Source organism: Micropterus dolomieu, linkage group LG04 (assembly GCF_021292245.1).
Source record: "Micropterus dolomieu isolate WLL.071019.BEF.003 ecotype Adirondacks linkage group LG04, ASM2129224v1, whole genome shotgun sequence".
Taxonomy (NCBI): domain Eukaryota; kingdom Metazoa; phylum Chordata; class Actinopteri; order Centrarchiformes; family Centrarchidae; genus Micropterus; species Micropterus dolomieu.
In genome coordinates, this window is record NC_060153.1 from 18,552,374 (window position 1) to 18,580,343 (window position 27,970).

At 39.8% G+C, this 27,970-nt stretch overlaps 2 protein-coding genes and 1 long non-coding RNA gene across 5 annotated transcripts in view; 1 reads left to right on the top strand and 2 right to left on the bottom strand.

Moving 5' to 3' along the window:
* Nucleotides 1-274: 274 nt before the first annotated feature.
* Nucleotides 275-3,867, top strand: aanat1 (arylalkylamine N-acetyltransferase 1). Its single transcript, XM_046048026.1, has 3 exons — nt 275-536; nt 987-1,141; nt 2,553-3,867. The coding sequence occupies exons 1-3, from the start codon at nt 389-391 to the stop codon at nt 2,856-2,858; spliced, it is 609 nt and encodes a 202-aa protein (XP_045903982.1). The 5' UTR covers nt 275-388; the 3' UTR covers nt 2,859-3,867.
* LOC123970137 lies at nt 707-2,970 on the bottom strand. The gene is made up of 2 exons (XR_006824886.1): nt 2,525-2,970; nt 707-1,188 (listed from the first exon to the last, which is right to left on the bottom strand). It is a non-coding gene; the product is annotated as an uncharacterized LOC123970137 (long non-coding RNA).
* Nucleotides 3,868-4,342: 475 nt separating the features above from the next.
* Nucleotides 4,343-27,970, bottom strand: part of LOC123970135 (inactive rhomboid protein 2-like) — a 46,964-nt gene continuing 23,336 nt past the window's right edge. For 2 of the 3 annotated variants that reach the window (XM_046048024.1, XM_046048023.1), the window contains 17 exons: nt 27,123-27,272; nt 22,412-22,563; nt 21,061-21,244; nt 20,081-20,302; nt 19,180-19,308; nt 18,413-18,522; nt 17,692-17,910; nt 17,250-17,361; nt 16,541-16,615; nt 15,746-15,907; nt 15,042-15,127; nt 14,833-14,896; nt 14,597-14,691; nt 14,367-14,442; nt 14,172-14,272; nt 13,534-13,687; nt 4,343-6,973 (listed from right to left, as the gene is read on the bottom strand). In XM_046048024.1, coding sequence (XP_045903980.1) covers nt 6,542-6,973; nt 13,534-13,687; nt 14,172-14,272; nt 14,367-14,442; nt 14,597-14,691; nt 14,833-14,896; nt 15,042-15,127; nt 15,746-15,907; nt 16,541-16,615; nt 17,250-17,361; nt 17,692-17,910; nt 18,413-18,522; nt 19,180-19,308; nt 20,081-20,302; nt 21,061-21,244; nt 22,412-22,563; nt 27,123-27,260 — 2,511 coding nt within the window. In that variant the 5' untranslated portion in view covers nt 27,261-27,272 and the 3' untranslated portion in view covers nt 4,343-6,541. Of the gene's footprint in view, nt 6,974-12,250; nt 12,352-13,533; nt 13,688-14,171; nt 14,273-14,366; nt 14,443-14,596; nt 14,692-14,832; nt 14,897-15,041; nt 15,128-15,745; nt 15,908-16,540; nt 16,616-17,249; nt 17,362-17,691; nt 17,911-18,412; nt 18,523-19,179; nt 19,309-20,080; nt 20,303-21,060; nt 21,245-22,411; nt 22,564-27,122; nt 27,273-27,970 lie in introns of those variants that run through there. The other variant, XM_046048025.1, reaches the window with a different exon arrangement.

The window sequence follows — 27,970 nt, forward strand, 5'->3', positions numbered from 1 at the left end:
GACGTAATACCTGAAACGACTCTTGATAATATGTCGTTAAGCACATCAACACCACACCAAATCTTGTCTGAATGTGGTACGACGAGGATAATTCTCAACACACGAATAGCCTATCCCTCCTGACCCCGAATAACTATGTTTACTGTTCCTTGCTCACGGGGGATGGAGGGTTTGGTCATCCAGCTCGCCTTGGGATTATAATCAGCCACTCCTGCGCACTATAAAGACTGACGGCGCGCCACTCTCTGCTCAGTCTTCACCACAGTCCTGTTAAGCACGGACCAGACATTCAGACGAGGGTGTGAGCAGTAAGAAAATCGGAGAGTAAAATCTCTATCCTTTTCTTTTCTTTAAAATATTTTGGTTAAAACAAACGAACAGTACGACCATGTCGGTGATGAGCGCTGTGCCGTTCATGAAGCCGCTCCACATGCGCTCCCCGGTGCCGCAGGGCCGCCGCCACACGCTGCCGGCCAGCGAGTTCCGCTCCCTCAGCCCGGAGGATGCCATCAGCGTGTTCGAGATTGAGAGAGAAGGTAAGCAGGGTCTTTTACTGAATTATGTCATGCATTATTGGCTGTCTTATTAATGACTTCAGGACAGTTATTTTTGGCACATTACGCACACAGGAACTTTTCTTTCTTTTACAGTGGCCTCATTTTATGTTTTCATTCACATATTGACTAAAAAAGAAATTAACCTCCACTCACCGAAAATAACTCTCCTTTATTAACATAAATTACATTTAAAGAAAATAGTAAGCTTCTCTTTAATTTGACTTACTTTGAAGTTAATACAGGGATTTAACTCTTTCCTAAATGCCCCCTCATAACATCCCTGGCTGTGATCCAGCTTATATCCTTTTCTCACATCTTCATATTTTTGGTATTCAGTACATAGGGACCATTATTCCCACTTGTGTCATCCAGGCTTCTTAATTTATAACATTTGGTTGTGACAACACTGACTCCTCCTCCTCCTCACAGCCTTCATCTCAGTGTCCGGGGAATGTCCTCTCCACCTGGACGAGGTGCGTCATTTCCTCACCCTGTGTCCTGAGCTGTCTCTTGGCTGGTTCGAGGAAGGACGTCTGGTGGCTTTCATCATCGGCTCATTGTGGGACCAGGAGAGGCTTACCACGGTGAGACAGAGGGGAGGACACCTGGACAGTGATTTACCTCAGGATGACTGGCAAGGGAAACACAAGATGAGGTTCAAAACAGATTAACAGAAGATATTTTGAAAGATCTAAGGGAATATTTAGGGTTAATGAGGTCGGAAATTCAGTGGTTGAGGATAAATGTTACACAGATCCACCTAAATCTCTCTGGGAATATTCAGATTGTTGGGCATAAGGTTCAGCGGCCATGAAAAACATTCTTCTGGGTTTTCTGAAAATTGTGATAAAAACTCCTACTGCTACGTACTTTCAGAGCTTTTTCGTGCTGCAGTAAAACTGAAATGCTTTACAAGATTCAATATTCAAAAGTTTAAATTTGAAGTGTGAAGCAAAGGCAGGTCTGTATACTATTGAGGCTGTGCATACAATTAAGAATAATAATTACAAAAAGTAAATGTACAGGGCAGTGCAAAGGATTCACAGAAGACAAAGGGCCCAGGATATACAAAGGTCAGAGGTTACAGTGTGTGAAATTAAAATTTTACTTTTTAAATGTTGAAACCAGGTTTTTAATGCATATGTATGGGTTGAATATCATGCCATGTTTTGAAACTGAAAAAAAGAAGATATGAACAAATCTTCAGAACTTGCAAAAACCTTTTCATGTACGGACAGAAGCTATTGACGGTTCAACCTTTTACATCTTTTTTTCCACTCTCGAAACATGGGATGTTATTAATCCGATATATTTGAAGCTCCAAAGATATGTGTTTTAGCTCACTTTTGAATTCATATCATATTGAATTCAATTCCACGATACAAATTGCATCCTATCCCCATTGACTGAGACACATTCGGTTTCTCTTATTTTCCCAAATGTGATTCTGGTGCCAGAGTCGCTCGACTGCCCCACAAGTAGTCAGGAATCCGAGCTTAACTTTACAATCACATGTAACTTTGCTAAACAGAGGCCACTGTGGCCACATATGTAACATTACAGGAAATGCTAAAATGTACAGTGTAACAGTAGAGAAGAACCTTAAAGTCAGCGACCTTTATCAGTAATGTTCATTAACTTCCATAGCTATCACAGCAAAAGTTGGTTAACGTTAGCTAACATCGGCCACCGTAAGCTACCGGTCATACCATACAAAGTAAGGCTGTAGCGGCAAATCCCCTCAGCGTGTTGAACTGAGCAGCGGTGGGCTTTATTGCTTATGTATTCAGTTTCTCTCTTCCAAAGTTACACTGTCGGGATTTAAGACTGAAGTACCAGCTGTCTCCCGAACAGCAGTGTGAAAACTGGACTCTAAACTGACTCTTTCAACTGCGTGTTCCTTTTGGTAGAGTTAAAACTTGTCAATAAAGCCCAACAGGTTTCCCAACAATACAACCCGTCCTTACACCTCTGCAATCCCTCTCGGTTTCCCAGGATGCCCTGACTCTCCATAAGCCTCATGGGACCACCGTCCACATCCACGTCTTGGCCGTCCACCGGACCTTCCGCCAGCAGGGCAAAGGCTCCATCCTGATGTGGCGCTACCTGCAGTACCTCCGCTGCCTGCCCTACGTCCGCCGCGCTGTGCTCATGTGCGAGGACTTCCTGGTTCCCTTCTACCAGAAGTCAGGTTTCAAGGCGCAGGGCCCCAGCGAGATCACTGTGGGGCCCCTTGCCTTCATCGAGATGATGTACCCAGTCAGGGGCCACGCCTTCATGCGTCGTAACAGTGGCTGTTAAGAACAGAGGGAGTTCATGTGGATTCTCCTTGGCTATCAGTGATGGTGGTGGACTCCCCCCTTGGAGACAGGATAAGGGGACGTCAGAGCAGCTTTGTTGTGCGCGAGCGACCAACGCCGTGTTTGTTATCATCGCTGAGTGAGACTTGTTCAGCAAGCAGTGAGGTGCTGACTGAGTCTGAAGAGAGCCGAAAACAAAGAGCTGCCATCCGGCTGCAAAACAACAGCTGTCTGGGAAAAGTGGTTCGGAAACTACAAATATATTGATCTGTAGTTTAGTATGAGTGAAAACCAAATCATTAGAGCAAAGTCCTGAAAGAACATTACAATTCTGTTTTGGTATAAAACAATTTTATTTTTGTTTAGATACATTTGTTGTTGTTTTCATTAGAACTCAGCTGCCTTGTTTCTTTCTTCTTGCTCTTTTTTTATATCGAACATGGATTCTGGCTCTCTATGAAGCCAATAAAACCAGTATCTGCCCATTATTAATGCATTCTGTCTGGTACAGTTTTGTTTTAACAGTATGCCTTTCACACCAGCATTAGAAGGTTACTGTTACGCTTTGTATGATAATGATTTGATTATGATAAGGAATATGCCAAAGTAAACAGTTAACCTTCAAGGACTATGGAATACAAGGGAGTGATATCAGTAATCAAACTTCAGAAAATAAATCAAAATGTTAAATTGGACATGTCTGTTGTTCTATATTAAGATTTGAGTGGTCCTGTCTGTCCATCAGTGACTGTAACAAAAGCCTGTGGCTGCATTGTGAGCATGTCTGTCATGTCTAGGTGTGAACAGTACGTGACGTATTTTAAAGAGCAAAATATATCCTTTCATAAAATACATGTACTTTCCAGATCTCTCCTTCATAGTTTCTTCTTGCCTTTTCCCTTGTAGACAATCACCACTTCTGCCTCCCAAAGTCTTGAATCAAGACAAATGTTTTGTTTGTTTTTTACGTTTCAGTGTTAAAATAATAAAAAAAGTTCTATTTTCTAGCACTTTTGCTTTTAGGTCTTTTCATTTACAATCACTGCAAGGTGCTGTCGTGGTATTGCAGATTTTTAAATTGCCATTATTTTTCTGAGCTCTTTAAAGCAACACTATTGTACCTTAAAATAACAGCTTCTGAATCACTTTGATGGGACACTGACCTGTAATAAGGAGAATGGCGCCTTGTGTTAACAAAGTCGTTGGGCTCGCTAGTTTTTGATCATAAGCCAAACCCAAATCATTCTGCTTCTCGACCACATAACAATAATGTTGCTTTAAGGACTTCTCGGCCATGTTCGCATGAAAGCTGATGTTTAAAGATGGAAGCAGCAGTTGAGAAAACAATATCAGAGCAAGGGCCATTTAGTAGCTTTTCTGGGGCTTTCAATCATGTCGCATTATTTGAAAGGTTTAGTGACAGGAATTAAGCATTTGGGATTGTTGTTGGATTAACAACATTAAAGTAGATCCAGGAAAATATAATTTGCAGTTATTCTTCCTTTAATGTATAAATTCAAAATTTCTCACTGGCGTTGTGACAAAAGCAAAGAAAACTGACAGACAAAACAAGTTGTGATGCCAGATACAAACAGTGTTCAGTAGGTAACTGGGACAAACATTAAATTAAACTTCTCACTTAAACACACTAACAAACCTCATTATCACTAGAATGGCATTTATTTTGACATGACTGCTTTAACACACATAGATTTTCACATATAAAACTGAAATTCATTGGAAACTTTTTATTCCTATAAACAGAAAAGGGTGAAGGTATTTGGTCCCAGTGCACACAGCACATTGAAGATGTGGGTATTTGTGATTCAGATCAAACACTCACTTGCTCACATCAAAAAGGCACAGTAAAGAGGTTTCCACTTTGCCCGCTTCTTGTATGAGGGCGGCGTCTTATGTCACAGATGACCTTCACAATCTAAATACAGTCATGGTATAACGGATTAAAATATTTGAATTATCCAACATACAAACTACTCTGCATGTTTTTCCCCCACAACTCTCAACAACACTAGACAATCAGTGAGAGAGCGCCACAGACAAACTCACATAATCTCATAACTCACTTAGTTACTCACATAATCCTCCACACACGAGTCATTACCGGGACTTTACTTAACAGTTGGGGTCAACACATTGCAGGATCATGAACGACAACAAACTAGATCCAAGACAAAAGCCGGGAACCTGTGAGGGAAATATTTCACTTCAGGTGTTAGGACTTTTGAAATCACACTGTTACACGTATCACATTGTTAGGGACCCACCCGAAAAGCAACAATCTACTGTGGGTCAAGGACCACAGCAACAATAAGCCGCTAGGGTCCAGACAATGTACGCGTAGGGGACCATATTTTGTATAGTTTGAAGAAAATCCTATGTCTGCGGCAATGCCACTTTTTAAAATCATCTTCCTGGTATTGTTTTTATCAAGGTGAGTGTTCACAAGTATACCTGGTAAAAACTAAGCCTTTTATGGTACATTTCACAAACATATTAAGGCTCAGATTAAACACAAATTACATGTTGTGATTCTGTGGCTGTTTGCTTTCAAAAAATACAATAAAAACCTGCTTTGGTCTAACAAAAAATACCTGTTTAGATAATTACTCCTAGAATAAATATTGTTCATTTACAAACTGGTTTAGGCACCATTGTGACAAACATGCCCAAATATAAGACATTGAAGCAGAGCTTGTGTTTGTGGCAGTGATAAAACTAAGTGATTGTGAAAAACAACATGCAGCATGTGAAGTTGCTTTGGTAGGTTCGGGTCAGAAATGTGTTCATCATTGTTCACAAGCAGTTTTCAAAAGTAAAATGAGGCATCGTTGTAAAATGGCATTGTCTGTTTAAGGCAACTAGTGGTTTTAGATAGAAATCAACCACTTGTTATTTGACATTAACTAATCCAGCTGCACAGTTAATACACATTTCACTCCTCCAAAGAATATTGACATGCCCAGTACGTACATACAAAACAGTGGAGATAAAAAAACAAAACAGTTTTTAACTCCTGAAAGTATTTCACCAGACACTGAGACGCAGCAGAAGTGAATGACAGCTTTTGTAGTGTTACTGAAAACAAGAATTAGTAGCAGGAGGCATCTGATGTATCTGAGTTCACTGGGCCACAAGGTACCTAATAGCCCACTGTGGCACCAGCCTTCCTTTTCTCAGCTGTTAGTTGTCCAGAGTTCAAGGAGATGATGAGAGTGATTGTAGACAAGAGGAGTCTTCTTCTATCATTTGGCTTCTTTAGATTGATGTGACTTTTCATGAACTGAAGGAACCAGACAGTCTCTCGCTCTGTAGATCTTTTCCATTAGGTTCACCCAGCTCTACGCAGTTTTGCCGTCCTGAGTATCTTTTCCTGTCCTCTGATTCTGAGGATTAGCAAATTAACAAGATAGGCAGTGCCAGACTTGACTGAGGATTAAAAAGGTTGAGTAAAGTTTTACAGAAGTAAGCAAGTCAGCAAGCTGAAGAGAAGAGATTGATCCAGTTCCTTTCAAAAGGACATTGATCAGGTCCTTTAATCTTTTTTTGATAAAAAAAGATTGTCACATTTTTAAAAAGGCCTGACCTGGAAACAGCTGACCTAGTCATTGGCTAGAAGATAGCAGATCAGTAGCACAGAGGATGTAGTCATAAGTAGCCTAGAGACTATTGTACCACATCGTTAATGTTGTGGTCTATGTCGTACTTTTCACAGAACTTGCTTGTGAAGGGCAGACAGGTGAGATGCTCCAGCCAGTGCCAGTTAATCGGGTAAAAATAAAACCAGACGATGAGGGAAGAGAACAGCCCGATGTAGGCCAACATTGAGACAGCAATGAGTATACGTTTCCGGTACTTGTCAAAAGTCCCGAAGGTGACGTAGGGCAAGAAGGCAAAGGAGAGCAGCATGCCGCTGAGGAAACCAAAGATGTGGGCGATGTTGTCGATCCACGGCAGGAGGCCGCACAGGAAGAGGAAGAGGACGATACACACCAGTTTGAGAAAGGCCTTCCACGGCTTCTCCAGCATCTGCCAACCTTGAAATAGCTCAACAAACAAGCAAGCAAGGAGTCCAAACTGAGACCCTGCTGGACCCACCTGGAGGGAGAGAACAAGAGACAAGTTACAAACTATTCTGTAATTCAACTTAAAAGCAAGTCATGAAAGGACGGACAAATGGTTTTAGTCCTTACAAAAAACAGAAAGAGTTCTTCGATATTCCCATTTGACACACTTCATCACTCATGTGTACGTGGGATATAATGATGTAGAACATTCGAAACAATTACAATAAAATCTTTTTTAAACAAATACGCATGAGTAAAATTAAGTTAAAAAAATTTCAGTCCCTTTTCCTCAACAAAATAACTTAATATATCTTAATAGAAATATTAACTGGTAATTTGTTTGCAATTCAAATTATTTAAATCAAACATTTATTGAACATTTGTTATATTTATAGAGGAAAATTATATTGCGATAATTATAATTTTTGTTTTATTGCCCAGCCCAATATCAATGTGTTTTTAAATGTTAGTTATTATTTCTTTATTTTCAAAAAGGAATGAAAAAGTAGGGATGTTCGGCCACTGAAATTAATCGGCCGAAAATAGCAAAAAAAAGCAGTGTTTTGGCCTGAAGAGAGGCTATGAAGTCTTAATGTTACGCGATACGAAAACCACATACAACATTATTTATCAAATTGGGTCGGACTCGATGAATTTAGCGTGAGGATACATATGTGACAACGTCTGTTTTTCAAAATAAGGTGTCTATACAGGATGGAAATAAGATTAAATGGATTATATTCACAGAAAGTATAAAACATATTACATGTGTACATTAAAAGTAAATGGACACATGTAATTTACTTTACCCGACCCTCTCGGGCCTCGGACCCACCAACCATAGTCTCTGAAATCCTGTGCAAAACATTGAATAAAAAGCACATTTGACAATTTAATTTTTGCAATGGTAAAAAAAAGCAACATAAATGGGAAAAAATAGAAAAACCTTGTTCGGGATTCGGGAAAGTTTTTCATTATATTCGGCTTCGGCCAAGAATTTTCATTTTGGTGCATCCCTAGAAAAAAATCTATTTGGGGAAATAATAGACATGCTTCTTTTTTATCTCTGTTGACTGTGTTTCATCGACAGAGTGACCACCGTACTGAACCAGAAATAAAGTAGACCAACTGTAGCTACATGTCACGGGCAGACAGTGTGTTGTTAGTGCTATTGAAGAATAAGGAGCACACCAGTATCTAAAAAGAGCCAAGTGAGATTTGCAGGTCCGTTTACATGCCATTTAACGTGCTGCAGCTGAGAGGCTAATTAGCTACCTAGCCTGCAAACTGATGGTAGCAGCGCACTTTTCCCTGTTGAATGTTTGGTCGCTCGTTCAAGACAAAGCAGGAGCAGGACAAAACATGTTGTCATGTTTGTAAGTTAGATAAGAAGGAGACTTCAGCAGGGAAGCCCGTGGCTCTTGTGTTGTGCAATAGTCTGCTTTCTGACTCAGTGGGATTGTCTGCTCATGCAACGCTGAAATTGCTGCTTTATGCAAGATTTGATGGGCTTTGAAGGTCTCCATCTATGTATCTATGTAAGGTCCATCTATGTAGACAGATACTGGAACGATATTCTAATAATCCGTCTAATAATGCCAAACTAGGGGGCACCATCCTGAAACCAAAAATATGCATTTCTCCCTTTTGGCTTTTCTCTCAAAAGGAGAACAGGTGAATCACAGGGCAAATATGTGCTGTAGCAGATAAAAAATAATCTTGACCATTGCCAGGAGACTTAATTCTGAACCCGGGAGTACTAACTGTTCATTAGTGAGTGAGGAATACCAACTCACAAACATCTCTCTCTGGTCACAATATATGTGGTGACTGTGAAAACTGATGAAGATTTTGTTCATGTTAACTGTACAAATGCAGGTTTAGCTGCACGCCGTCTGCCTAGTTCTGTGGAAAAAGTATAGTACGAGCCCTCGGTCAGGCAGTAAAGGTGAGCAGATTAGACTGACGTCAGGGCTGAGTTTGGAGGCTTGGCCTGGTCAGAGGCAGATGGCTAATCAGTGAAGACAGTAAACTCCCACAAACAGAAAAAGAGCATGGCACTACAGTCCACCCACACACTCCAGACACGCAGGTTGACACGTTCCTAACACACACCATGGTCACCCATTGGTTGGGTTAAAAAGTTTGGGAAGTGATGTTAATGGAGGCGGCAGTGACTGGGACTCTGCTAACCATTATTAGTGATTTACTGTTTATCACATAAATTATTATTTTCATTAAGTTTCTAGCAGTATGGGTGTATTTATGTCAAGGGATGTGAGTTTCATTTGTCCACTCCAACTCTCATCACACAGACTCCTTTCCTCCACTAATAATCAAGAGTAAAAATGCTTCTTATAGACAACCTGATCAGAAGTAATGTTCATGTTTAATGCTACTACCCAATACTTATTTTTTATTTTTTTTTACTTTCTGCACATGCGCACCTTCTTGAGTTTAATCGATTTGCATCTTTCCAGGAAAGCATTAGTGGTCCACATTTGGTCCTTTATGCAGAGTCGCTCTATTAGTTTTTCCAAATGATGCATTTGGTGGCATTGACTAGCATCCAACGGGTTTAAAAAAAAAAGCTACCCTTCTGTTCGCAGCAGCATGAGTGAACTCTGATGAATATGTTCAGTACAAACGTGCAACATCAGGTCAGTAATAGAGCAAAGCACTTGACACAGGTCCATCAAAAGTTGGCTTGATGTGAGAAGCTCTGTGTTGTGCATGTTAGAGTGGTTCTCTCTGAGCGCTTAGCATGGAGCATGTAGAAAGGACATAGTATTGTTATTATTTTGTTTTTTGAGATAATGTAGATCCTTTGAGAGTCATTAATGGGACCGATTACATCCTGAAGGGGGAAAAATGTTCTCTGTACTTTAACAGCAGCCACTGAAAGGAAACAGGGGAAACACGCCAGGACTTTTGGCAAGAATATGAGTTACACCAAGCACAAGTATTCATTCCTACACTGAGGGGACCAAAGTCACCAATTGTTCAGCTAAAACTAGTATAGCTTTTTGGCAGCTCACATGTTCCAAACTAGTGTATTCCCAGACTGTCCTCCTCATCCTAATTCCTCTTGGTAATCTCCACTTACACTTGTAGGTGACCATTTCTATAGGTCATAAAAGGACGCGGGTAGATAGATCTAATTAATATTGACAGTCACAGTCACATCATTGTTTTACTATATGCATTATTTTCTCTTCTATCCTTTCACTCTGCTTATGTGCTCACCAGTCTGGATGTAATTAATGCGTTCTGCCATCAATATGCCAAGTGTAACAAACTCTCAAACAAACAACCAATCTAACAGGAGGCAGAACTTCTCTCTTCATTTTTCATAGGCTAAAGCTGCAATCAATAACTTTAGATATAGTAAACCATCAAGGTAATGAGATCATGAAAACACTGAGTGACATAGTTAGACAGCACAGTCGATTGAACAGATGCAACATGTAAATTAAAAGTATTTTGCTACACTTACATAGATTGCTATAAAGTATTAAAATATTACATTTATTTAAAAAAACTTAACACACTTCAGCTTTAGGTAGCTTTTACTTACCTCACATCTGTGTCTAGCAAAGTGACACTTAATTCATTTTATCAAATAACATTTCACTCCAATACTCAGATTTATGACTTTTTATACTTTTTCCGACAGCAAATTAAACCGATGTTGACTTTTACTTGTCTAGCCTCTGCTGAGTTTTAGGTTTAGAATTATTATAGTCAGTGTATTCATTATTCCAGCCACAGCTGTTGTTTGAGTCATTTAAGCTCAAGCCATGGGGTCTCCTTAACTCGACAGTTAAAGGATAATCCACTTAAACTGCCTCCTTAAGTGGCTTGACCGCCCTGTGTTGTGCCTTGCATGTGCTTCCTCTGGTTTATTCCCGGTGTGATGACCTGTGAGCTGGTCAGTGCTATGGACAGCAGGATGGTGGGATTTCATGGCTCTCACGTCATACTGAGAGCAACCTCGTCACGCAACACAAATATCAGATGTGAGCTGTTGGGGGCAGCTTATGAAGAAGATTACAGATGTCTCAGTGGCATCAACACATAAGTACAGGAAGTGAAATAAAATTATTTGTTCTGTCATTGTTAAAGAATTAAGTGCTCTCTTTCTACTACAACTGTCCATTAAGTGAAAGAGGAATTGTTTCATAGGTGTGCCAGGATGAACCTTTTGTGTTCATAAAATAAAGACCAGAGGCATCAGCAGACAAGTCTAGCCTTTGCAACAATTGTCTTTGTTTAAAAGAATAAATGAAATCCTATTCACTAAGCACCGTGGCCTCTGCCAACCCACACAATGGCATTAGGCTAATCTCTTAAAGGTGAAAGTGGGCTTTACACACAGCAGATATGCCAGTAAAAAGTAGGTAATCTAGACTGGGTGCTTTTCGCATTCTGAGTAATTTGATTAGCTCGACACACGTTGTTCTTTTTTAGCAAGCGTTACGCTTTGAAATAGAAAAGCTTTTACTTAAGGCTTGACAATAAAATAATAATAATAATAGCAATAAAAAAATTTCAACAATAATATAACAAATGTTCAATAAATATTTGATTTTATTCACTTGAATCATACACTAATTAGGCCTTAATTAAACCATCAGGTTTCTTCAACTTTCACTCCGGAGCAAAAGGGCTTTAAACTCAAAATAAAGAACAAATTGATATTTATTGTGACAATTATCAATATCGAAAGATATGAAACTTTTTATCGTGATAACATTTTTGGCCATATCGCCCAGCCCTTTTACTTATAGAAGAGTTAAAAAGGACAGAGGCAACGTTGCAGTTTCCGGTGTCCGTGCTTCCACAAATGACGGCTAATACATATTACAGTGTTTAGTTATCAGTGGATCTCCTGGTTTATACTTATATTTTCATTTTCATACATAAATAAAAACATGTGTCTAAAGTGAGTCACTTACAAAGAGATGAAGAGAGTGTTTTTAAAGGCATGTACAGACATAAGATAGTAGTAGAAGTATTTAGCTGCAGTTGACTCAGCTACCTGAGACACACACACAGACACTCACACTTAATCTTGTGTCCCGAGAGGATTGCTTTAACTTTCCATCAGCACATCCGACAGGACATTACAGAGTGGATTAACTACGCTAACAGTGTCCAAATAAAACATATGAAGCTTCATCCTGCAGGTGTGAAGACATGTGTATGTCAGGATAAATCACCTGTCTATAACAATTCCCCTTTGTCTCATTTGTCCAGCACATATTTGGACTTTTTTGTGTATCCAATTAACAAAATGCAGCTTTCATTTGTTGAAAAAATTTATTTAATTTTATTGAGAGATGATTACACTTGTAGCCTGAAACCAACAACACACGGTGAGCAGTGCAGCGCTACAGTAAAGTGGTCCTGTTGAAGAAATATTGTGAGTCAGGTTCAGGTGTTAAGAAGAAGTTGACTGATGAAGACTTAACATAGCATAGTTTATTGAGCCCGGCCGAGGAGACACAGTGCCAACATTCAACATGTGAACACATCGAACACCAAATCTGAAGGATAACATCTTTTGGTTCCTTTTATGTTTCTGTCTTCCCCCAAGTTCCTGTAGGTTTCCCAATTAGGTAATCTTTAGCTGGTCTTTAACCTAGAACAACAAATCTAGATGACGTTTAGACTCCAATGCTATATCATATTGGAATCTATTACTATCCATGAGTTGTACTCTAATCTGTGGAGCCAGTAAGATCATGTAAATGTTCTTGTAAGACTCAGCTTTGTCAGATTCCCAGAGAACACAGATATCTGTTAGCCTGACGCCTGAGATACTGTCTCTACCTTATCAGTCTAACTGTTGTCTCCCTAACAAGGACAGTTACATGAAATTAAATAACTTGAGCTGGAAAGTCAGTGAGCACTTGTGGGGTCAGCTAATGACTCCAAGCTAGACCTGTCTTACCTTTCCCTGTTACATCAATTAAGCCCCCTAAGAATATTCTTTAACAGGTCTCGACTTCAGCTCAGTTTCACCAGGCACTTGCACAGTTAACACAATGGAGGTGTTTCCTGAGCTCCTCTGGACCTTTCTAGATGGGGGCAGATCTGCTCTAATAACCCCCAGTAAGAGAAACTTCCCTCCAGTAAGTGAGCTAAGCTCAGCTAAGCCACTGAGTGGGAACTGCAGGCAAAGAAACTATACGCACACACGCACTGTCAAATTTGCATTTTTTCCATTAAGCTTCCTTGGCATGTTTGTTTTACCTGATCTGAGAGATTTCCCACGTGCCTAGTATTAGGACTAAGTAACAATACTCGTGTGAATGAGGAGCTCACGAGCATTGTGACCTGAAATGTTTAATTAAGTTTGAAATGTTGTATTTCAGACACGGCAACAGGAGGCCATGTTATTGGCTGCACTGGTCATATTAACAGCAAAATAAAGCCCACCCAACTCCCTCTGCTGATGTCGGCTTACTAACAATGTATTCATCCCGCTTCAGCTTGTATACCAGATCAACCCGCACCAAGTTAGCGTTTGCAGGTTTTAAGTGTAATCTGTTTGTGTGCACACATGTATTCATGTGAAGAACTCACCTCAGCTCTGTAGGGCAGGAACAGGGCAGAGGCGAGGTTTCCAGTGATACCACTGAGGACATAAATGATGGAGATCCGAACCCAACCTGCCAGCTTCTCCAGGTCTCTTAGTATGGTCATCTGGAACACCACCGACACCACGCAGTGTAACAGCCTACACGCGCACACACACACACACACACACACACACGGTCAATTAGCTTTTTTTTTTCATTAAGCTTCCTTGGCATGTTTGTCTGCTTGTTTTAAAAGCAGACCTGAGGGATTTCCCATGCGCCTAGTATTAGCACTAAGTATAAGTATTCCTGTGAGTGAGCAGCTCTCGAGCATTGGGGCCTCATTTAGAAAATATTCATTAGGTTTGAATCCTGAAGGAAACCACATTTAGTAATCATTCATAGCAAATGACTGAAACAGCTCATTGAGTCAGAGTAATAAGCTTTGTCACAGCATATTTAAGATCCTCTCAATGTTATTTAGCAGTTATGAAGAGCTGCTATAATACTGGCTATATCTATACTTTAATGGCTGAGACTGCTCATTTATATTAGTGAGATGTTTTAGCTTTAAATAAAATTAAGAACCTCATCTAAAGTTTTTTCAAATATATTTATTAAAGAGAAATTAAATCTCTGTACCCGGCGTGGAGGAAGAGAGAGAGCCAGAGACGGTAGAACTGATCAGGAACGTCAGGGTTGAGGAAGGGCAGCAAGCCACACACATCATCCAGACAGTGGACCTGCGCAACAGAAATGTGTGGGTTCAGAAATGTAGGAACACAGCAACAGAAACACGCACACGCACACACACACACACACACACACACACACTACCTGTGAGCAGAGTGTGGCATCCTCATGGAAGTAACCGTGCATGAAAGAGCAATACTCTCTGGTCGTGATCTCACATCTACGGGATGAACAAGCAAAATGCAATTCACATTTTCTCCAGATGAGTGAGCTATGAAATGGCAGTTTAGCAAGCGCCTATTTAAAGGAGATCTGTAGGCCCTGAAGCCAGTAAACAACACACAGCAGAAAGTATATCAGCCCATATGTCTCACCTGCCCTTAGTTCCTATGCAGCAAGGCCGTCCCTTGATGTTACAGTCCATGTGTCTGTAGCCTGTGTGGTTCCAGTTCTTGGGATACGTACAGACCTGGAGAAGACAAGGAATGAGCAGAGATATTGTACAATAACCTTTGCTTTGCCTTATTTCCTGTTAAGCAGAGACAGAGAGCACAGTAGAAAACATTTTTTTGTAGAAAATGAATTTCCAAGTTAGCAGCAGTCTCCTCACCGGCCACTGGGTGATGTCATCCGGCCATGTGTGAGGCTCTGCAGAGGCAGGCTCTTCACACACTCTGGTTCCAACATGCAACGCAGGAGGACAACAGAAGATTTGAAGTGATTCAATCCAAAATTACTAACAAATGTTGACAAATCCACAAGGACAACTCCCTAGTTTTAATTGTATCGTAGTGTTCTACATGTCACACACGTTCTCACCTGGGATCCTGGTGACAGACAGAACCAGAAGACCTGATGATGTCCACCGGCTCCTTGTTCCATTTAATAAAGGTGGCAAGCGTCTCCTGCGTATACAGTTATTTTAGTATTCAGTGTTAGTATTTATTTCATAGAATCACACGGGAATTAAATAACAAACAGAATAGAAATCATTGTGTACGTATATCAATGTTACGGCTTCTTGAACACAACAAATACAGAAATATCAGCTAACAATTTAAATCTTATGTTTATCTAGACATCCTTACATTTTCCCACAGGCAACTTAAAAATATCATTGTATTGAGTAAAGTGATTCTTTACATTTAAGTGCTGTTGCATTTACTTTTTATTAGTGTGCATTTAATTAGTTCAGGTCTGTGTATGTATGAGGAGACACATTAAAGCACGGATAAAGCAAAGTGCTGACAACTGTAAAAGCAAATACTGCGAGAAATAAAGAATGGTGATTATTTACTTACAGGTATTAAGCTCACGTGCAAGTATTTTTATTTTATTTATGTGTGCGTTTAGGAGTGTATGCAAACTACTGTTTGGCTATAGGTGTGTGTAACTAGTGTAGCAAGTTGAATTCCTTTTAGAAATTTCAAATCACAATGTCTTGTGCATGTTCACTGAATGTGTCTTTTCATACACTGATAAGCTAATAAGCCAAGTATGAAGGTGCAGGATAAGCCACTTACAGAGCAGTGAGAGCTGTGGGTCTGCACACATCCAGAGTTATCGTTCTGAACGCAGCAGCCAGACTCTCTCTCTAGGTCTTTTGCCTTCTGGATGAGAGTGACTATCTGTCTGTCCTGACGGATGCAAGGTGAGAACTTGGCCCCCAGGTGGATCAGATCGTCCTTAAAAGTGGAGGAAATTATTGTAAAGATACATGCAACCCTCGTATAATAAAGTAATCTACAGAAAAGTAAACCACTCAAAATCAATTCCTTACTTGCAGTTTTTCTGTCCTTTAACAAGTTGTTAATATGTGTTCATGTAGCCAAACTGTTCTTTTCTATTCCAGAAAATACAGAAACCTCTAGGTTCAATTCCAATACAGACTACTGGAAACTTAGTATAAATGTTGAATGCAGGGAACATAATATTTTGTTTGAAATTTTTAGGGAAGTAAATTACTACACTAAAGCAAAGCGTCCCCGATAAAATAGCGTGGGGCTAGGGGAAGATTGGAGCTTGGTGAGAGCTACAGTATGTAACAGGAAATACAGCAAGTGATACAGTGACACAAACTAATCCATATGGGGCAAAAAGTGTCTGCTGTCACGGAATAATAAGCCAGACTGTGAAATTATAGAAGTGATTATCCGTTATATCTATGATTGTGTTTTACACTCTGGTTGTGTTCATTGTGGTAGAGTGTTCAGGATTGGTGCACATCATTTTAACATGCAAGGAGCTCATGTTCATGATGATGAGTTCACTTGGGTTTCATACATCAGCGGCTATACTGAGACCAGCAAGAGACTCACAGAACTGGGACCAATCCAGAAGTTCTCCTGTTGGATATACTTGACACTCTCATAAATACCTTTGTTCTTCAGCACCTGCAGAGGGCGACAGAGGGACACCGTTGGCAATGGATCTGCTAAATGCATTACATGACAGAAGTACCAAAACACTTAAAGCTTTTTGTTCAAAGTTCATTTAATGTTCATCAAAATAAAAGATTTTGTCTCTTAAATGGTCTCTTTGTTTAATGAATTGTGTTTGCTAGGATAAGAAAATGAGATCACTTTTAAGTTGCTTTCAATATTTAATGCTTTCAGTCTTCAGACTGAGCAGATTATGTAAATACATTTTAACAGCATAGACTCCTAGTCTCAATGTTCAGTTTCACAAAAGGCAATACCCAGCCATTCTGGCTCTACAGATCGCAGAACATTTATGTCCTCTTGGTAGTAAATATGCTGAAATACCACTAATCGTGGGGTGGTGATGGGGCAGTGGATAAGACGCATGCCTTTGGTGTGAGAGACCCGGGTTCAAATCCACTGTGAGACACCACTGTGTCCCTGAGCAAGACACTTAACCCCTAGTTGCACCCCAGAGGCGTGCTACCTCTGACATATATAACAATTGTAAGTCGCTTTGGAAAAAAGCGTCAGCTAAATATAATCATGTCATGTCAATTTAAATCAGCATTTCACAGTAAACCTTTACGTTTTGAGTTTCACTCACCAGTTCAGATGTAGAATGTTGTGCAAACCCCACAGGGGCAAAACCATATGTACAACAGGACAGCAAAGTGATTACTATATGGACAAATGTGATCCAGTAGGTAAAGTAGGGCCTAAAAAACACAGCAGAGAACCACTGTCAATTACTAGCCAATACATACGATGAGTCATGGTGTTAAACATCACATTACAGTGGAGGAAAATGTCTATTTAGTTAAATAAATCTGTCTCAAACTCCTCTTACTGCTCTAAAGATTACAATAACTTGTAACCCCACCACCTTCTCTGCAGAGGTCACTTTTTAATGTTAAAACCGCCCAAACAAAACAAAACAAAAAAAACAGTGACAAAGCTGATTTAACTGGTTAGTTAAACATGCACAAGTCAATTACTTCAAGTTTGTGAACAAGAAGTATGTCTGTACACATCTACTCATTCCCAACCTGTGGCTGTGGAAGTCGTCCAGCTGCTTCTGGATGTTGCTGCTGAGGCTGCGTCGGTAGTGCCGGTTCAGCCACTTCCCCACAACACCCATGCCGTACTGACGCTTTTGTTTGTCAAATGCAAAGTGCTTAACTTGGGAGGCGATGCGACCACCACGACGAGGATGGCTCATTTTGGACGCTGCTGTTGGTGTCCTGGGAGTTCGAGATACGTCCTTACTGGGGTTGGGAGAAAGGTATGGTCGGTAGGAAGGCAGAGAAGAATTAAAGAAATGAATGGAAATGAAAAACGGTGAGGGTGCAGAGATGTGGGGTTTAGACAGAAGAAGAAAATGAAGGTAGACAAATGAAATGCTTGTATATGAAATGCAATAAATTAACAGATATCACAAGAAAATGGAGAAAACTAACTTAAAGGAAAAAAAGTATGTTAGCATAACAGTCAGTTCTGCTTTTGTTTCAGTCTAAACACAAATGTCTTATTTACCTCCAACAGCCATGCCTGTTTATCAGAACTTAAACTGAACATCACATTTTAAAAGCACTGATGTTCTGATTTATGCCATCATTTAGCTAAGTTAAGATTTTTTTAAATAATAGCTGGATATGGCTTTTTGTGTGTGGCAAAATAAGGATTACTGAATATTCTGAGCACTGAGAACTATAGGAGCATCAGTGACAGCGGCTTTCTAAAAGTGACTTTGGTTGTGCATTTACTCACAGGCTTGGGAACTTCTGGTCAGGCTGCTCACTGGGAGCACAACATGCAGAAATGGGAGGTGATTCAAATACGTCGTCAGCCATAGAGTACATCTCATCATGGGCATCAACCTACACAGCAGAGGTATTGGAGGTCATGGATGACGTACAGGAAGAAAAAACGAAGATCAGCAATTAATTGGCAGCAATGCCTCATGTGTGTTAAGATAATGGGTCCTGTTCTTGCTGTAGCAGACATTATAGAGAGGAAATATAGGAAACCTGAAATTGTATCTGTCAAATATAGTAGGTAAGAGGTTTGACATAGAAGATTACACAGGGCCAGAGAATATAAAATATTAAAACATATGCTTATTAGATATGGATGTTCAACCTCTCACCTCCGCGTTACAGCCTCTTTCAAGCAGCAACTAACTATGACGTCAGACCAAGCAGGAGAGATGGGAACAAAGAGAGAAGAGGAAGGCTAGATAGAAACGTTTTAAATCTACAAAATAGAAAGAAAGATGGAGATGTGTGTCTCACCAAACTGTAAATATTCAAAGAAGAACAAGGATGGAAAGAAGTGCAAAGAAAGAAGATAGAGGTTGCTGAAGCAAGGAGGCTGACAAGACAAGCAGTGAAAGTTGAATACAGTGAGAAAAGTGTGACTGCTGACATATGCAGGAATGGAAAGGAAGTAAGATGGAAAAACTGGCAAATAACGTCGAAGCAAAGACAGATTTACCAATGCACTGAGAGGGGGGATTAGAGGGAGTGGCTGCTGACCTTGCTGAAGAAGAGGGACTCGGGCGTGTCTGCCGAGTCCACAGTGTCCTCGTCCATCCAGCTGGGCCTGGCAAAGCTCCTTTTGGGGAAGCTGCGACCTGTCTGGGAGCCCGCCAAGCCGCTACGACCCTGAACACACACCACATGTCACAAGTTATTTTACACATGCATAATGCTTCATAGATCAGCTTTGCTCTACTTTGAAATAAGGCGACAATAATAAAAACATTAAAAGTATATTATGCACTCATAGCACAAGAGACACAGACTTCCTGTTTCCATGACATTTTCTTAACTTTCCATAACTGTAAAGCTTCCAACCCTTAAAGATTTTATTCTATACTAGTTGGTTTTGTTATATTATACTATAATTACTGTTTGCTGAGGTTGTGTCTAAACTGAGTAAAGGACTATGCAAAAGTCAAGATTCCCCTTCTTTACATTTGTTACACAAAATGATAATATTAGAAAAAATATTTTAAATTGCATGTCTGACATCTGCAAATCATTTTCTATTACATCAAAGGTAATAGGATATTTCTTTATTTTTGACATCATTGATGACATCAATAACAATACGGACACCCTTTGTGTCACCTGGGCTTACTGTACTGAGTTTATACTTAACCCATAAATATTAATATTTACCTTTCGCATCCATATTAATTCTGCCTATTAAGTCAAAAGCATATGACAGCTCAGTGTGGATCTGAGCTTTAGATTTTGTAAAGTGATCTGTTTTCAGAAACTGAATCAGAATTAACACAATTGTGAATAGCAATAAAAGTTGTGGTGGAGGAATTAAAACTGAGAACACCTTCCTAATGCAAATAATAAGTAAGACAACCGTCCCTTTCCTGTCTGGAATACATTATAACACACACATGTTTTCCCCACCCACCCTCAGCAGGTTGGATGCAGCTCGGATGCTCATGCGGGCAACAGACTCCCTTTTACGCTTGGGGAAGCGGTTGTACCCGGATCGCTGGCTGGTGAAGGAGCTGAGTGAGGTGATACCCGGGGTAACAGGACCCCTCTGAGTGGCATGGGGTGTCCTGGGGGAGCGACCATCCATCTCATCTGGGCAACGGAAGGCTCGCCCTCGTGCCAGGGGATCCACAATCTACCAAAAACAGAAGGTAGGGTCAACCTGACATAAATGTTTGAGTGACACCACGACATTAACATGAACTTGTTAACTGACAGCTCACCTTTAAGCCTTACTGAGCTTACAGGGCTGACACTTTTGAGAAGAATTGCTCTCTTGTGTATTTGTGTGTGTTTGTGTCCATGTATGTGTGCAAAGTGAGAGGGAAAAAAAAATCTATGCTGATATAAAACTAAAACTACGCGAGTGAAGGCAGGTACAAGATAGAGAACAAAAGAAATACTGAATATTGGATGATGAGTAAGTGAGCAGAGTAGTCTGACACAGACTGAAGAGAGTGACATGATTCTTCTGGGCCACAGATGGCCCACGTCTGTCGCCGCACAGCACTTTACTTTATTAAAGCCAGACACATTTTCCCCTCTCTCCTCACAATCTCTTCCTGTTTTTGTTTGCTCCTGTTGTCCAGAGAAGTCTCTCAGTGTCTTAATGTGAAATTATACAAGCGGAAAAAGAGTGATTACTTGTTAGCTGGATGTGAAACTGAGTGGAAATGGGAATTCTGCATAGACATACCCCATGGCATAGAGCCTGCTGTGTCTCATCTTTTTGCTGTCTGTGTAATTTATTTCCATGGCAGCATAATTTGGTCAATATTCATGCAATAGGATCGGGATATTAAGAACACATCAGAATAAGATAAACTGATGACTGGAATAGGGTGTGTAGGTTAAGACACATAGTGATCATATGTCTCTATGACAGTAGGATACCTTGGGCATCTTGTCTGTGGCTGGTGAGTCCAGACTCTGGTCGATGCTGGTGGCCATCTCAGGGTCTCTATACTGGGGCTTCAGCTTGCCATAGCGCTGGCTGCAATGGCGCAGGCTCTTCCTGTGCCATACCTGCTGGTCGGTCTCACAGCCTTCCCCCACTCCAAACCACTGGGCTGTGTTCCTAGAGATACAGAAAGAAGAGGGTGGATTCGGTATCAATTAATACAGAGTCAAACAGCAAGGGCAAATTATGTTAAGGTAACACAGAAAGAGAACATCTGAATTATGTGTGCAGTGGAAGGCAAAAGGCTGAACACAGCAGTGGTGAATTGCACTTCAGCTACAAGATGGCAAACTGGCCAACGTATACACCAAAGTAGATGCCAAACATTCATTGTTCATGAGCACATGCTCAAGTTTCTTTTTTGACACCAAAATTACAAAATGCGACTCAATCAACACTGACATACTTTTCTTAACTGTTTTAAAGTTCAACAGAAGGAATTTTGCAATACAGAGCTAATGCTAAATATTACACAGAGGTAAATACTGTCCATCACGCATTATAGCTACTGCAATTTGTATCTCTACGCTCAACCACGAGACTCTTTGGATATATGGCTGACGAATGCTGACAAAATAATTGTCCGTTGTCTATTGATTACAGGGATCCTGAAAAGGAATTTTAATTGGTGAATGACCTGTGGGGAACAGCACTTGCATTTCTTGTATAGCACACTTTGAGTGCTTTGGTGGTTATTTTTTTCCATGGGTTCACGACCTCGCTGACTATTTAAGTATCCACTGTACTGTAGGTCTCTAAAAAATTGTCAGACTTGACTCTGACTAGCAGGCTAGGGCTGGGCAATAAAACAACAATGATAATAATGATAAGTAGTATAATTTTCCTCAATCACAATATAACAAAAGTTTGATTTAATTCATTTGAATTATTTAGATATTTATTTTTTTGAGGAAAAGGGACTGAAAAAGATTTTACTTATTAATTATACTGTGTGCATATTTGTATATATATTTATAATATATTTCTTATTTTTATTGGTAGAAAAAAGATTTTATTATAATTGTTTTGAATGTTCTACATCAGATTTGTGAAGTGATCCACTGTTTGGCAAGTTTTTGTCATGTTCTGACAATAAAGAAAAGCAATTAACGGTCTGGTTTCTTCAACTTTCACTCAGGAGCAAAAATCAACCTTTAAACTTAAAATGAAATCATGATTTGACAGGTATGTCAAATGTCCATACCGCCCAGCTCTGCTAGCAACCTGAACGTTGAGCAACATGAACCATAATAATAAACTCAAAGAACAAACTCTTCATGTTACCTGCGGATGCTTTGTGAGAGCGACGTTTGTCTACCAAACTTTGCTCTTCTGTCTCTGACCGAGAAGCGTCCATCTCCGGCTCCACTGATGCTCTCCGACACCGAACCAGTGGCTTGACCACTTGTACTTTTTTTTAGAGATGGTCGTAGTGGCTGACCAGTGGAAATGATAAATAACAGTAATTATTCTCACAGTATAATAAATATAAATAGTGCCTACACAGAGTGGAACATTGAGATATTAATCATTGTTACAATAAAATAAATAAAGCAGCAGCAGTGAGAAGATATAAGGAACTAAGAACACAAAGATCTGGATAATTATGAAGGTCTACTGTACTTTATGGGCTAATTGGCAGAATAAAACATAATTATTTATTGCAGGACCCTCAGGAACGTGGAGAACACTCCTGATTAAACTACTATTAAATTATAAGCCTGTCAAGAAAGTAATTAGGTAATTATTGTGATGACTGCAATACTCAGGATCAGTGGAAAGATTAAATCCCAGTATTGGTAAATTTGGATTAAATGCATGTTTAATGCTGATACATTGTGTTCAGCTAATATTTTTTAAGGTTGGGTATTGCTAAAAGGGGCAAAAGAACTCCCCTTCGATTTGTGGGCTTCAGTGTTTATATTGTTCTTCTCTTTATGTGTTGTGCAATGACTACTCCATTATCTTAACCTGCATTAACTCTGCAGTAGGCGAGGCCAATAGTCTTGTCATTCTGAGAGTTAATGGGGCTCGAAGCGAGCTGTAAGTGGGCTTTATGTTCAGGTTGTGGCTCCGCTGTCTCAGTTTCAACCGTTATCAAGAGAAAATCAGAGGTTACACATATAAATTCTACAATCTCAGACACTTTATCCAGTATTTATGAACTTAAATCTCTTTGTAGGCCTGATAGAAAATAGCCTACATTAAGAATATTACCATCACACTGAATCACAGGTAATGGTGTGTAATAACAATGGCCATTAGCAGTTTGATTTATCAGGGGGAACACTATAAATACTATGATTAATGATAATAGCTTTTGCTGTAGTCAATGTGATGCAATTTGTGGGATATTGTGTTATATGCATGACATACATACAGCACAACTAAACACAGCAGCTCTTCCTCTGAATGTGGCCACAAACAATAACAACACTCAGAATAAGCAAATTTCCTAATCTTATATCTTTGGTGCATTAGGTATTACTGATAATAAAAATCTGAATTGAATGTGTAATGACAACAATGTAGTTGCTTCAGTACAGAACCTGATGTAGCAAAGCATTTCCAAATGTAGTATTTAAAGGTGTCTTAGTAATGGAAATACCACCGTCAATCGCCTGAGTGTGGGGCCTCTTTATGCTTCCTTTTCTTTTCCCTCTTGTAACAACAGAGTTACATTACATGCCTGAGTTCACATTATATTTGCATGTTTATTACTCTAGTACGTCTTTAGGAACAGTTTAACTGTAGCATGCTCAATTAAACTACCCACTACATTGTACAGCTGAAATGCCATCATTTGTGTTTTAAGCACGGGGCCCCAAAGGGCGAAAACTTGTGGCCTTGTGTCCAAAAACTGCAAGACAGTTGTCCAAAATGCCTCCCTGCCTGAGCAAATTAACACGTTTAAATGCCTTTCGAACTTTTAAAAATAAAGTACCGCAGGAAGTCTTTTTTTCCTTCCCATTTATACAATGCTAACTCTGTTTCAAATGATTAACAGGCATGCCATCTCCTTCCAAAGAGTCCATAAACCCAAGTGAACTAAATGACTTGCATTAGCTGTTGTGAGGATGTCTGAGAATATCAAAAGCTTTCCCCCAATAACACTGAAGTTTCTTTAACCCCTGCTGAGCTTGATTTTATCCACATTCAACCTTCTGATTGTGCTCTAAATCAACATGCTAAGCTAGTGTTTCTCAACGGGGGCGTTCCCCGTTCCCGTTCCCGCCCCCCAGGGGGCGCTCCGAGGAAAATGGGGGGCGCTGGAACCAATATTTTGGAAGGGTGGGCGCTGAGCTGCTTTTGGGGGGCGTTTGTTGGTTGGAAATTCTAAGGCGAGTTTACACTTAAGATTCACAACAATACTAGTTTAAACTTTAAAATACTTGCAAAAAACTGTGGTCTGCAACAACCTGCCAGTTTAGTCCACAGCGACTGGACGAGACTGTGTATTTTCTCTCCGTCAGCTACTTGTGGTGCAGCTTCGTGCTGCCTTCACGGGAACGGGAAGTCAGAGTGTTATCTCTAAAACTTTACCCACATGGCGTTTACTGTGTAAACTCTGGAAAATTGACGTTCTCTTTCTTGGCGGAAAAGTGTTTATTTCTTTGAGGAATACACCATGAACATCTTGTTATCTCATTGGTTACACATTTACAAGAGGGATATTCTGCTGTCGGACTCACCCTGAAAGCAACTTCGCTGTTACACCAGCGAGTGACGTGGACCCACCTCGCGCTGTGAGTCGCAGACAGTTTGTGCCAAAGCGGACATATATTGTAGTTTCAGTAGGCTATACAAATGTAACGTTAGAAACTGAAGCCCTGTCTTGCTCTGTTGGGGATTGTAAGCGGCACTTTATCAGAGGTGCTGAAGTTAACATGTGTGGAATTATTCGTGAGCTTTCTGTCTGATCACAGGTGTTGTCGGTTAGTTTCGTTTTCCCCCGGCATGAGCACCTCCTCGTGTCATTCAGTTTTGTCTGTTAGACGGCGAGGGGATACGTCCAGCGAATCAGTAACATAATGCAGTATAGGGCATGTAGTAAAATATTATGAATTCTCTTTAAATAGGCTAATGACGTTAGTCTCCCATTACGACTTTTTTTATTTACATATCAGAGAACTCAGATATGTGGGAGAGATTCTGAATGTGCAGAAAGGTTTGAACATGAGCAGATATGTTACAGTGTTTCCCATACGTTCATTTATTTGTGGCGACCTGCCACAATATCAATGCTTAACTCCACATATTGATATTCGATTTTTTTACTAGGCCTATTTAAAACCGTATTTGAGCTGCAGGCAGCGCGTATTTGCGCAGCACTTCCTCTCGCTCGTCTCTCGATCTCTCTCCCTCGTGAACACAGCTGCACAAATCTGTCCAACACAACGCTGTCAATGTCGGTGACCCAGCTATTAAAAGTTATTTGCAAGCATGTAAGGAGCCTAGCTAATAAGGAGCGCTAAGTTAATGTTAGAATACAGCTGGGTTTTCGAGGCTAGCATGCTTTATCTGCGCCACAGTTACACTGTCATTCTGTGGGAAACACTGAGTTATGATAAGTTATTAACAGATGAGCTAATAAAGTCCAGTCAATAACTGAATTAAAACGGATAAATTTATTGAGATTTACTGAGATGAAAAGGGGCCACAAACACATTTATAGGTTACTTCCCCACAAAAGAGGTGGTAAGACATAATCATGTGTGTTGACTCAGCAGGGATGATATTAAATAAGTTGATCTACAGAAAAAAAATATTTAAAAGCAATAAGAATGCCTGAGAGCCTCACTAGATTACATTCTATTATAATGATATATTTTGAATTGTCACCTGCCACCTGAATTTTTAGACATTTCCACCATAAATTGGTGCAGAAAAGGCAGAAATTGGAGGAGAATTTTCATCAGAATGCAGGAAATTAAGTGTTTAATGCTCAAAATCTTCTGGGGGAGGACCCCCATACCCCCCCACTTATTAAGTGCCCCATCCAAGAAAACAGCATCTGGCTTCACACACAGTTTCTGGGAGGAACATTCACTTTTTAGTTAAATATAATTACTTTTCACATGGCTTTTTTGTTACCTTTTCCATGTTTTTTTGATTTTATTATTAATAGTAACAATAAAAAAAATCAACAATATTCAGGGCAAACAGCAAACATCTTTTTTGATGGGGGGCGGTAATGGACCTGGATAATGGATAGGGGGGCGCTGGCTCAAAAAAGGTTGAGAACCACTGTACTAAGCCTACCTCGAGTTAATTAGGACCCTACTACATTTGAACCTCAGTTTTGAGCTACATACTAAAAATAATAAGGTTAGGTCATGTTTCTTTTACCTCTGTGACATAACAAAAATTACATTCATTATACATTTTTGTGATACCGATTATATCCTTCATTATCTTTACTCTTGACTAGAACAATGCAATAAACAATCTCTGAATATGCTTTCTTTGGATAAACTAAAGGTTTACGTGATAAGTAGCATTCGTTATGTTTCACAGGTTATTTTTTGCTCCATTTTTCTTCTTAAGTTTGTTTAGTCTTTAGTCTTGAAAATGTGAAAGAAAAGCATGAAGATAATTTTTTACTTGATGTTCATTCTGTCCAACAATTACTCTTACTCGTTATGGTTAAATGTCAACCAGTTTAGGAAGTAAAGACAGTCACTGCATAAGAAAAACAGTGAACTTACTACTGAATTTACCTGCTCTTTAGGGAAATCAATGTAAATGATAAACTATTCTTGTTGTTAATTAATCATTTCTGACAGCAAATATTGTATATGTAGTATAATAGAGATTATAGCCAAAGGCTACTTTTTAAAAACTTTTTACAAATTGAACATGTATGGGAAAGTGCTTAACACCAGCACTGTAAGAGGAAGTGGTACGTCATTGTGATAACACATCTGCTAAGTGAGAATCTGCCTCAAGACAGCAAGCAGTGAAAGACAGGGTCAAGTTAAAAGGGTCCGCCTACCCGTTTTTCAGAGTTGTGGGACATCATCTCCTCAGGTGGAGGGATGGCTATTACAAGGCTTGGCGGCTTCTTGCTCTTTAGACGGCTATCTGCTTGACCTCCGTTTGGAGGAAGCTCCTCCGCCCCCTGTGACGCCATCCTGTCAGATTGCTGGAGACAAGAAAACATAATAGATGTAATTTAAAAACATAATTACACAACACAATTACAAAATAGTAAATAGACTTTACTTTCAAATTCAAAACAATTTACAACAATTGTCACAGCACGATGTGTGCTTAATCAGCACTGCAGATGTTATGGCTGTTACAGGTTTGTCTTCTACCACTAGACCAACTTTTGGAACATGTCTGAAATGGAAATGAACTCTTGAGTGTGGTTGTATGACTGGGCTCTAATCCAAACTAAATAGTATGGGAGTGTCCTTATTGAATGTCTCAGTCCAAAGCGGAAGAGCTGCAAAACTTTGTTGTGGAAGAAATTTGGAGGTTATGCATCAACAAGGTACAGTGGGTACGGAAAGTATTCAGACCCCTTTAAATTTTTCACTCTTTGTTTCATTGCAGCCATTTTCCAAAAATCAAAAAAGTTCATTTTATTTCTCAGTAATGTACACTCAGCACCCCATCTTGACAGAAAAAAACAGAAATGTAGAAATTTTTGCCAATTTATTAAAAAAGAAAAACTGAAATATCACATGGTCATAAGTATTCAGACCCTTTGCTGTGACACTCATATTTAACTCAGGTGCTGTCTATTTCTTCTGATCATCCTTGAGATGGTTCTACACCTTCATTTGAGTCCAGCTGTGTTTGATTATACTGATTGGACTTGATTAGGAAAGCCAC

Excerpts from the sequence above, each read along its gene's own strand:
- aanat1 (XM_046048026.1), top strand. The coding sequence starts at position 389 with ATGTCGGTGATGAGCGCTGTGCCGTTCATGAAGCCGCTCCACATGCGC. Across the intron at positions 537-986 it reads GTTCGAGATTGAGAGAGAAG|CCTTCATCTCAGTGTCCGGG; the intron begins GTAAGCAGGGTC and ends TCCTCCTCACAG. Across the intron at positions 1,142-2,552 it reads ACCAGGAGAGGCTTACCACG|GATGCCCTGACTCTCCATAA; the intron begins GTGAGACAGAGG and ends TCGGTTTCCCAG.